At 41.3% G+C, this 12,289-nt stretch overlaps 1 protein-coding gene across 6 annotated transcripts in view; it reads left to right on the top strand.

Moving 5' to 3' along the window:
• The window catches only part of LOC121176856 (collagen alpha-1(XXV) chain), a 135,936-nt gene that overhangs the window by 78,308 nt on the left and 45,339 nt on the right, over positions 1-12,289 (top strand). For all 6 annotated transcript variants that reach the window (XM_041030961.1, XM_041030959.1, XM_041030962.1 and 3 more), the window contains exons 5-6: positions 8,162-8,188; positions 10,398-10,424. In XM_041030961.1, coding sequence (XP_040886895.1) covers positions 8,162-8,188; positions 10,398-10,424 — 54 coding nt within the window. The remainder of the gene's footprint in view (positions 1-8,161; positions 8,189-10,397; positions 10,425-12,289) is intronic.

The raw sequence follows: 12,289 nt of genomic DNA, 5'->3' as shown, positions 1-12,289 counted from the left end.
GATTTGCTTTGTTTTGGTTTCCCTTCTTTTCCACTTGCTTGAGTTTTTGTGTCCGTTTTGCATGGGATCACTGGGTCAGTTGTCAGGTGGTGATGGGTTGGATATCACTTCTTGTTCTCCAGACAGATTGGAAAAATATTTATGGGTGACATGTTACAGATATGGGCTGAGGTGATGTTCAGCTCTTACGCCATTTACAAGAAGAGCAGTCTGCCTCCTCTCGCCACTGAAACCATATAAATATTTTTTTTACTGTGTGTAAAGGTTAGTAAAGTCTGTGAAAAGACAGCTGAGGCAAAAATGTCTTCGCTTCTCATTTTTAAACTACTTCTCTCATCTTTCTGCAGCTCTTCAAGGGTGGTCTGTGTCAAAACATCAAGCCCAAGCACCCACCACTGTGTGTGCACACCATTTAGCACTAATCAGGCATAAAACACCATCCTCGAGGCTGCACTCGAGTACCCACTAACACCACCCGCTGACCGTACGTTTGTAGCGCAGACTCTATGCCATACTAAATTAAAATTATACAGACAGAGAAAGAAACTAACATGCTTTGAAATCTGGTCAGACGAAAAGGGGAAATATTTGAAAATGATACAATGTTGGAAATATCAAACCCACTTCTGCCTGCTGAGCATGCCTCTGCACCACACTGGAGTCTCCAGCCAGGCCAGCTACAGTATAGCACAGACCTTTACAAGAGTTCAGTCACATTAGCAATGAGGTAAATAAAGCTGGTTATATCTGTCTCTGTATTTGACAAGTAGTTTCCACCTCCCTTCTTCATCAGCTGAGATTCCTGCGATGCAGGTTGAGGATGGTCTGTCACAGCGTATGAATAATGCAGCTGTGATACAGGGATTAGAGGCAATGTGGGAGTGAAGCAGCAGAGCCTAGGCGCCCTCTACCCTTCATCCTTCATCTGTATGCACCACAGCTCCACACCTGTTAATAAAACATATTCCAGCTGAACTTTGATCACTCTTGCCCTCCAGAGGAAGTGAAGGTGGCAGGTTATCTAAAGTGAGACTCTAGAGACGCTGCATGCTCTGATGATGTGTTAATGTACAAGTTTTGCTAGGTTGAATGTTGTGGGTTTAAAACAGAAAATGCCCATTAACAGCTTCAGATCAACACAGAGGGCATGAGTGCACACACACACACGGGCTTTGGCACTGAAGAGGCCTACCAAGAGCTGTGAGTGGATCTATCTGACATGACAGCGTTTATTTGGGCTCATAAGGGCAGCAATGCCTGAGGAGGCCTGCTGGCACTAGATGTGACAACATTAAGAGTTTGACCTTTTAGATGTCGGTCCTCTGCTCACGCTGTGCCCATCAGCAGCACTTGTCTGTCAGGTCACGCCAACCGTGAGGTTTACTCACAGTGATTTTTAAAGCAGTCCATAGTGCAATCTGGTTAGTTGAGCGGGCTGAATACTTGCAAGGAAAACGGACTGTTACTACCTTAGCATGGTAGGAGAATTACCACTGTATGAATCTGAGGCTCCCAGTTTGAGAGAAGACTTGACATCTTCTTGATTGAGAGGAATTTTCCTCCAACTCATAACATCAAATGATGAGAAATGTAGAGCAGCCAGTGTGTGGTTCTAATTGAACCAACAGAAGAAGTGAAAGAAATACTTTTCCAACTGGAACATTGTCCCTTATTCAACATTTTATATCCACGACAAGAATTTTTGTGGGTCAGAAATTTGCTTACGTATCGAGCAGAAAAAAAAAATTGGCTTCGACGTTTGGCTTTTTATGCCTACAGTTTGGTTAAAGCTGTTTAAATGTCTCTCCTCCTCAGCCATGATGAGACCTTCAGTGACAGACTGTGAATTATCTCCTCTATGTTTGATCTGCATCTTATCAATATACTTTGACAATACACACCTATAACCAGTCACACTATCAGTTTCACTTTCTTCAGTTTACAGCGTCCCTTCTCCCACAGGAACATTAAACACATAACAACAAGCAGACACACTCACAAACACATACACACACATTAAAGTCATTTTCTGCCGGCTAATTGTGATACACTGTGGATATGGGAACCAGATGCCATTCCCAAGTCAGTTTTCCAGTGTGGTTTTCCTATCCCTGCCTAACCTCTGCATACAGATTCCCCCGACGAGCACCAGCCACTTGTGGTCATCTGTTCCTGCCCATTCTGCTCTGATTACTCACATCCCTGTCCTCCATTAGTTTCCCGCCATGAAAAAAAGTTCCCCCGGGGCCCACGGTAATATGATTGAGGGTTCCCATGCAGAACTAACAGATGGAGGTGTACATATAGATATGTTTTTACTGGATGTCTTTTTACTCAGCTCCAGGTTTGTGCATGTTTGCAACTGAGTAGATTTCAATTTCAATGATGCACACAGCAGGCTTTTAGCTGCAAATGGCACAATGTGTTTTTTGCACTTATTTCCACTCTTGCATCTGTGCATTTCCTTTATATTTTTGTATCAGATGGGACATTTCAGCTTTGTTGGGTAGGGAGCTTATTGTATGAGAAACGCTGCGAGCGAATGGATGCTACATTATCTTCCTTCCATTATTCTCCTTGCTGGCTGTATCTGTATGGTAAATATGAAGCTACAACCAGCATCTGGTTAGCTTAGCTTAGCATTAACACTGGAAGCAGGCAGAAACGCCCAGCGTGCCAGTAAGTGTTATCGATCTTCTCATCTAACTCAGAGAGAAAGAAAGCAAATAAAAATGTTTCCAAAATGTCAAACTCCTCTGGTAAGTCAGTCAGGTCAAAACTGAATTGAGGCTGTTTTTATTATGACGCATGGCAAACATGATGCATCACTTTACTGTGTGAAGCGTGTAAGCCAGGGTTTAGTCCTTTCAAACCCTTTACTTTGGCCCTCCTCCCGCTTTTGTGGTGAGCAGCACTCCTCACCTGCCCCTTCCTCACTTACTCATTCCTTGTCAACACTTGGTGCCTGGAGGTTTGCTTTGCTTAACTTCCTGTGTACACACATGTTTATTAATATTGTGTAGCTGTGTGAGAAACCGTATGCCCGTAAAGAAGAGGTTGTAAAAGCGGTAGTTGTTGGCCTGTGCTCTCAGAGATGCCAGTGCTCCGGGGGGAGATGATTGGATCCATGTGGACGGCAGTTCGGGCTACAGCAACGGCTGCCAGCCCAGTTGGCCCTGGTTCTGCAACGAGGATATGAGAGCCGTTTGATGGATTGATTTTCTCGACCTCGATAGGTTTAACAGGTCACTGTGATGAAAAGTAATACAGCGGAGTCGAGACGGAGGTTACGTTCAGATACTGCGTTCCTGACTTTTTGCATCTTGTTGGATTAAGCAGATTGTTTCACAAGATTGTACCAGCAGCTCACAGCTAAACCCACAAGAATTATTTTGCTCATGTCAACAACAGCTAAAGCTGTGGACGTGAGCCAGCCCCTCTCCTCGCTCTGCACAGTCAGGCGAGCACTGTCAAGCTTTCATCCATCATGTTTCCAGAAAATTATAGGAGAGTGGGAATGTGAAGAATGGCTACTCAGTGTCTTGATTTCTTTGTGAGAGAATTTGAAATTAGGTTGACAGAAGTGAAGTACTTTCCAGCCTGTGAGTTGGTGTGAAGGCTGCCTGGATATTCATAATGAGAACAGTTTGTGTTTGCTGATTACAGAAAGACAACAAAAAAGGGACTTTATCCCAGAAATAACAATGGAAATACAGAATCTGTGTATTTAAAAAAAAAAATCAGCCAATAAATCAGTCGTGTTTATTCCAGATCAGGCAGAAATTTATAAAGATAAAAATATTTTAAACATTAAAATTTGCCAATGTCCTAAATCACCTCATATGGGACTTGCAGGACTGCAGATACATAAAAACAGACCACAATAAAAACAATGCAATTAGAAACTCACTAAGGGCTTGTTATTAGTTGAATTCTGTCGTCTTTGCATCATATTATCAAGACATTAGAAACATTTGAACAATTTCTTTGTCATAAATGATGGAAGCCAGGTTGCCTAACAAATAATTTAGAGATCAGTAACTCTCATGTCTCACAGCGCCAGGATCAGTTTATTGAATATCATCTACTCTTTCCTTGTAATATGAATTTGGGTTAAATTGTCAGATTTGAATGGCAATGTTCTACATGTTGCTTGTGGATTTGGCCCCAGTTCCCTCTTCCTTTTTATATTTCCCTGCAGACCTCTCCATATTTCTCCCCCACTCTGTTTTAAAGGTGGCAGGGGTTTCCTCTTTTTTCTTTCTTTTTTTTTTTTTCATAGCAACAGCTCATTCAGGCCATTGCAGGAGACAGTGGTCACGGTTTGGCTTGGAATGAGAAGCTAGACGTGTATCTAGATAAAAAAAAAAAAAAAAGCTTAATCTTGATCCAGTGGTCCACCAGCTCGACAATATCATGCACAGCTCTGTTACAAATCATCTCATGATGGAAGTTTGACGTGAGTTTGCAGCGTTAAGCAGCAGAAGATGTGAGGCTTACCATCAACGTGATGTGTGTCATTTTCAATAAGTGGATATAGAGCTTCTGCTTTGGGGCAGCTGCCTTTTGTTCATCTCAACACATACGAAGGACATACTTGATATTTTTAAGTCGCTTACACTGGGACTAATCTCTAAAGAAGTTTTCTGGGAAATACAGTAACAGTAAAATACTGTCAGACACACATGGAAATCCAAAATTCAAAACATGTTTAGAGCAACATTGTTCTTAGGGGGAAGCAGCCACTTTACCTTTGTCTAAAACTGAAGTATAAATCTACATGTTGCAGTTTTACACAGGTTTTGAGATGGACTGCTTCTTGGCCAGGTGTAGTAGCTTCCTGGAGTCCCTCCTGGTTACCTGGCAGCCTTATAGCCATGACAAGACCCTATTCTAACACCATCTGCCTGCAGCTGCTAGCTTCATATTTTGGCAAGAAAGTGAGCATCTTTATTTCCCAAAATGGTGAGCTACTCCTTTTAGGAACATGACAGCTTTTTTTTTCTGGCATGCATGTGGCTACACAGGAATCCAGTGTAACTGGAATATAAAGGTGTTGATGACACTACAGAGGTTTAATCATGTTCAACAAAGTAATTTGCTAACGCACCGTGAGCAGTTTTCATCAAACAGAAGCAGCCTGATGAGCCGTGGAGCACCTGCTGGAGGGCTGCTTTTGAAAAAGAGCCAGAGCAGAAGCACTAAAAAGATGTGAAAAGCATACACAGGTGCTGATTAGAAACCTTCCTTGGGGCAAACCAAAACCACAAACGGCTTGACAAATAGACACCCGCTGCAGTTGTACTGTAGTACAGTTTGCTCCTTTGAAACAGTCTTTGCAGGAGAGCTGTTTAATAGTCTCTATAAAAGACCCTCGCTGTATTCGCTTAAACCTTTTGGAAAAGCTCCGGTTGGATGCTGTCTGTCCAAGTGATGTGCAAATGATGGGCCGTATAATGAGCAGGTGCAGACTGTGTAGCGAAATCATTTCCACATGTTTTACAACCAGACAGAAAAGTAAAATCAACAAGATTTAGGCAAGATATGGTCAGGTGTGCCAAAAGCAGCATCCCACTTATAGTGAAGTACAAATCGGTAAATAGTTAGGGGTTGCTTTTGTGTATATATTTAGACTGTGGAGAAGCTCAAATGATTTGAGAAAAATGTTGAGAGTGCATGAATACTAGTTAGCAAGCATGCAAGGATGTTAAAAGAGCTAAAACTACATGATGAAATGGTTGAAAACGTTGTTAAGGAGGGAGCGCTTGAGTTTATCTGACAGAGTACCACTGATTTACTTCAACAAACCCATTATTTATCTAGGACATCTACTGTAGAAGTCTATCTAACACCTGTGACCCCATTTTCCTCATTTCTTCCCTCAGAAACAAAATACAGACATGTTTTTTTGCCCTATTATGGAAGTTCAACCTGGATTTGATCAAGTTTCACTGTGTTGTTGCACTTATCTTGAAACAATCTGAATTTATTGAAATGCTAAATCCCATAAAGCAGAGTTTTCATTTCTCTCCTCAAACTTATGGTGCCCAGTGATTTAGCCTAATAATTTTGTGTGCCAGCTATCTGTATTTTACAGTGCCAAACATATAATACATTAGGCAGCCATGTGCGAAAAAGCTGCAGTGGGTGTATTTATGTATTTCTTTGTTGCAGCCATTCATACGTTTGCTGTAACAGCTTGTCAATAGCCTCCTATTGTCCAAAGGCAATTTTCCTTCACAAGAAAAAGCCAGCACTGATTTCCTTTAGCCGCCTTCCGTTTTCAGGAACACGCTGGAAACTTATTTAGCCCCTCTGGAATGCCTCTACATCATTATAAAAGTAAAAGTCACATTTGAATCCAAGATGTTGCCTCTGTTATTTCCCCCCAGGGAACCGCAATCTGAAACATTGTTTTCATAATGGCACATTTTGTGTTTACAAGTGTGTTGTGGCTCTTTGTATGGCCAGTCAAGTAAGCAGCAGGACCACCTCCTTAGATGTGTGTGTGTGTGTGTGTGTGTGTGTATTAAAGCAGCATTTCCCATCAGCTTTTGTCTGGGTTTGTTGAATCGAACACAGTTGCCTCATATTTGAATAAATAGTATGATGCACTACACATGGTTTTTGCACAGGTTCACAACCTCATGTCCGAGGCAAACTGGGCCAAGTGCCGATCCAGTTGGGAGCATATTCACTACTATATATAAACACAAAGCTACGGATAGTTACCTATGCATCAAGAATAATGTCCAAAGGAACTGAGCAGGCAGAAACCTGGCTACAACTCGTTTCCCCCAGAGCAGTGTGGTAGATACTGGCTGAGGAAAACTGCTGGACTCCCTCTGAAGCATTTCAGTTTTAGCTCGCACTTTGTGCCAATGCAGTGGAAGCTTGTCTGGGTCTGCAGGTCTGCTATTCTGGGTCACTGGCCCATAAACTCACAGGAACAGCCTCCAGACATGGGTCTTATACCAATGTCATCAATCTATGGATTAATGTCAGTGTACTTTTCTCCGCGTCTGAAATCTCTGGAAACTAACTGGTATGATCCTGGGACAGCAGCCACTGCACAGATATTACCATAGTTGTATCAGTGACAGATGAACAACTTGTTCTTTACCTGAGGACACAAGTGACATTTTTCTGGCAGTAACAAAGTTAGAGGAAGAAATGCACAGTTTCCCAAATACTTATTTTATCTTTGACGAGAAAAAACAGCTGTATAGAACCAAATGTATTTGACAGACAGTTTTTCATTTGAAATACAGATTGGCACTGGCACAACAATCTCTCAGTTTCTCCAGGGGCTCATAAACATGGTTGCTAAGCGGGTGGTCAGTTAGTCACTCCACTGACATTGATCTATTTCTGATTTTTCCGAAGATAGCTTTTTTCCGAACGTCCGACCTCAGAGGAAGAAAGAGAGCCCAACGCACTGGACTTCGTCCTTCAACTTCCATGTTAAAAATACTATTTTTGAACGCAGGCTCATTAGGCTCAGGCATATAGATGCACATCTCATCGTCAGATCCTCTCCTTCACCCGTGATCCATTGCTGAGCCCACCCAGGAGCCCCTGTCTGCTGACGGACAGACACTGGATGCAAAGCTGCCTCACAAAAACTGCTGTGTTAAAAGAAAAAGAAGTGCTTCTTTTGTTCGGGGCACAGTTTTACAACGTGCTTGCCAATACTTGGTTGGAGATTGCTGGATTTGATCCTCTAAGTAAACATGGACTTGATTTGGGCCTGTTTTTGGTTTTAATTGTATGTTTGTATAAGCCCCGCTGTCTACAGTGCAAAAGGGTACCAGTTCCCAGTCTGTGACAGGGCATTTTAATCAAACGCTGAAAGTGATGTCAAAAAGTACACAATGTGAGTTTCATCAAAACTCAATTTGTTCTTCTTATGATTTCAGCGTCTCCCTCAAAGTCCATGATGTTCATGTTTTAGCAGCTTTGTTTGTTTCTTGGTTTACATGATTGGTCACCTTGGTTTTTCACAGTTGTTGTGGTGTATTGCATCTGACCAAAGTGTGCCATGGCACCAGAATGATTACAACTGACTGACATGGACCATCGTTTGTCATTTTCTTGTTATTTATGTGTTGTTATTGTTGTTTTTTTAAGTGTTTGAACTATGTTTTTTTTCTTTTTGTAGGGCCCTCCAGGTCCAAAGGGTGAAAAGGTGAGTAATGTTGTATTTAGATTGATATAGATATTGGTGTACTGGTGATCTGTTCATATATTTTATTCAAGTGCTTAAATAAACAGTTTGACATTTTAGGAAATATGCTTATTCACTTTCTTGGAGAGAGAGTTAGTTAAAAGATTGATGCCACTCTCATGTGTGTATGCTGAGCTAGAGCCAGGGAAACAGCTATCCTGGTCCTGAAGGTAACAAAATCCACCTACCCAGGCGAGCTGTTTCCCCCTGGTTCCAGTTTCTTTTCTTTTTTTTTTTTAAGCTAGCCACCTACTGGCTTCTGCTTTATATTATACATACTGTACAGACACGAGAATGGTGTCAACTCTCTCATTTAACTCCAAGCACAAAGGTGAACATTCTAATTTTCCAAAATGTTAAACTACAGTATCTTTAAAAAAATGTGAAATACAGTCTTTAATAGCCCTCCATCCGGATTTACAGCTAAAAACAGTAAAAGTCTTTGTTTTTGCTTTCCTCACACTTCATTTGGCCATAAAGAGTGTCATTTTGCAAGTTCTGCTATGATTCAAATTCAAGTCATCCTGAGCTCAAAGGTTGGACTCTGAATATTTAAATTCTCCTGTCGTTCACAAATCCACAGCACAGAACATTAATGACTGAAAGCTAGAGCCCCCAGTCGAAACCCTTAAATGCCTCGCTGAGCATTCCTCCATAAAACAGCAGTTGAGCATGCAAAATAACCACACTGTCTCTTTATAAGTCTGCAGGGCTTGGGGACAAATGTGTGCCCATGGCTTTGCTTTGAAAGACTAAAAACGCGGGATCCCTTAATTCACACCAAAGTTGATAAAGTCCCTGAATGAACGTATAAAGGAAAGAAGTGGCCGTTAGATTTTTAAAGTGCATACCTCTAAAATGCTACTGGGGAAGATCAAAGCCTGTTACAAGCAGAATAAATTAAGTATTTATTCACATTTTGTGTGAAGTAAGCAACAACTTGGGCAATAACCCATTATATTTAAAGGCTTATTCAGCTTTAAAAAACAAGAAATAAAATGAAATGGCGTGAGAGTGCTAACCAGAGCTAAAGTCAAACAGATGATTACAGTTGTCATCTCTGTCAAGTTGCACTCTTTGGGAAATGATGATTTCTAGTAATGTGGGGTGTGGAATGACGCAGTTGTTGACAAATAGTCAACAGTGTGATTTTGTCCTTATTTGGTGTCCTTTAAAGCAGAAAATAGAAGTCGTGAGAATGAAAGAGAAAACCAGATTACAGCGATTGTCGAGCATCCGTTATGACAATGGTGAATAACCCGGTCTTACTGATCAGATGCATGTTCATGCCTCTTACATGAACCACTTCATCTGCAGTTTAATGAAATGAGAAACAACTGTGTCCATTCCTCCCACCCAAGACGAATAAAGTGCAAATGCATCAGTGTGGCCATTCACAACTGTTTTCCCATTAAATCCGGTTTTGGAGCGACTGCCCAGTGAAAAATTACAAAAATTCAGAGAGCTGTTTTATTTGAAGTTGCTCAGGCATTACATTGAAGTTTGTTTGAGTAAAATTCCCATCCATGTGTGATAAGTTGTTCGGCTCATTTTACTGCTGTGGCTAAATTGTAACTCAGCCAACAGGAGAGCGGAGCGCATCAAATCAGATGGTTTAAGGATGTGCAGTTATCCGATTCTAGACGTATTAAGGTCCAGCACTTGGTCTTCCTTCACTTATTTCAAACAAAAGTGTACTTTTGGTTTGGTTTCACTCTAATGTGATAAACCCACAGGCTTCAAAATGCAGGTTGATTCGAAACCAAACGTTTTCTACTTCAGGAACAAGCTCCATCCACAGAGATCTGCCCCCAAAAAAGGCAGAAAGCCAAAGATCTCTGGGGCATAAAATCTGGCCTGGTAATGCAGCTCGCCCACACTCAGCCCCCCTCACCAAACCCACCAAAACCTCACACCACTGCTCTCTTTCTCTTTCTTTCATACTCAATTCATGTCAGTCCCTGTTATCATAAGTGATTTTACTCTCAACCACAATGAATAGCTGAGGGTTCATGTATTATTTTTCTTTATCAATGTGTTCTGAATTATGCCTCAGTGATTTTGGTGTGAGTCTCTGCTTATTATTGGCACCCTATTCATGTGTGTGTGTGTGTGTGTGTCTGTACGAACACTGCATTTCAAGACAAATTCTTTTTCTTGCCTTCTGCAGGGGGATCAAGGCGACCAGGGACCACGGGTATGCGGTTTACTCCAACTTCTTGTGATTAGCTGACGAATGTGACTGTGTGTGTCTCCCCCAGCAGAATTGTGGGCAAAAGGTTTGAGATGCATGAAATTCCTGGGATAGTGTTCTTCCCATCTGGCCAAATACAACAAGCATTTCAGCACTGCTTATTTCTACAACAAGAATGGGCAGGCAAATGTGCAAGATACCTTGGAAGGCACAGAGTGGTATACTTTTCAATATGCAAAGACTTTTTTTTTCTCCCTTTTGTCTTCAAAATGAACATAAGTACCAGGTTTTGCACACCAGTAGAAGAAATCTGCTCAATCTCAACTATAATCAAAAGCCAACTAGCTCTGTCTCTATAATTACTCGTGATTCACTTCACTCCTCGACGTGACATGGCGTATTCAGAGCTTTAATCATTTCCAGCTCTGTAGTTTGACATTTCTATCAAAGTGCAGCTTCTAAATGATGATAATGTGAGTGGTTTTTTGTGCTTGACAGACTCTGAAATGAATTACTCTATCTCCACCTAACAGCAAGCACAGCCCTCATTTTTCTCAAATAATGTATAAAAAATGAGCAGACTATGACTGCACAGGTTTGTTTAAACTAGATTGCATTAACCGGGTCACATGTGCACATGCATGCACAGACTTTTCACTTCCTCTGTGTCTGCTGTCGTCATAAAGAGCAGATCATATGAAGTCAGAGTCACTTTGAGTGCCTGTAATTGATTTCCATGAGGGCAGAGAGCATGTAGAGGTTAGAGCACAAGGACAAGAGAACACAACAACACAGAGGTCTGTCTTGTCACCAGAATGCCAGCCATTTCCCAAGTGGATCTGATCCCAATTCAGTACTGGCGTCCACCCAGACGTTAGTAGTTTGCCGATTAACTTTGTCAGCTCTCCTCTGGGCCAGTTCTGCGTGTCAAAGCACAGCGTTTCTTATGATTTGGAAGTCAATACAAATGACCTTCCCTGTGAAATTTGATTAGTGGTCTCAGAATGATGCATCTAATGTTACAAGTGTGCACTCCTCAAATGACAGCCACGTTCACAGAGACTGTGGATCTCTAAGTGGTTTCACACTTTCACAAGATCTGCAAACACATTTCCAGCTCTGTGATGTCCTTAGTTAATTTTTAATGATATAAAAAGTATTGGATAATCATTGTAGTTGCAAGAACTGAACTGCTGCAAACAGACAGAAAGGAAATATCTCTGGTCTCTAGTCGAATTAACTGGATAGAGTTTCTTGGGTTTTGCCCATAATTTGTACCCTTTTAACCTAGGAAATGGAGTCATCTGTCTCTATCAGTTAAATGACTTATGCTTTGGAAACAGCAGTGTGGCTGACAGAGTTGTAACAGGGACCAGCCAGGTCCTATTTGTCTTAGAGTAAATAAATAAACTGTCCACTTCAAGATAGCATTTCATTAATTTCCAATTACAGAAAAATTGTCCCCTAACAGCTACAAATTAACACACAGTCACAGTTACATTTGAAGAGCTACAGAGGCATGAAAGCGGCCTAGGTCACCACCAAATCATATTACGTCCCCAGAATGGCATATTGACTTTGCACATTAGATTAGCAGGGAAATGTAGTGGAACAGTATTAAAAAGATTTCCTTAATAAATGAAGGCATAACAGGACAAGTGCTGCCTGACCTTCACTCTATCTATCTGGCTGGAAATGAAGCTCATTTCATGCCCAGTATTGGCTGTGTGCAAAGAGTCGATTAAACCCATATGGAGGTACATGTAAACAAGAACATGTCCTCTACGCATCGCAGTCTGCCAGATTACATCAAATCTAAACAAATTTAAATTTAGAATCATTTAAAGGACAGACTATTTGTGTTTGCA

Source organism: Toxotes jaculatrix, chromosome 23 (genome assembly GCF_017976425.1).
Source record: "Toxotes jaculatrix isolate fToxJac2 chromosome 23, fToxJac2.pri, whole genome shotgun sequence".
Classification (NCBI taxonomy): domain Eukaryota; kingdom Metazoa; phylum Chordata; class Actinopteri; family Toxotidae; genus Toxotes; species Toxotes jaculatrix.
Note: the sequence above shows the minus strand (reverse complement) of the source record. Positions and strands in the feature narration are given on the sequence as shown.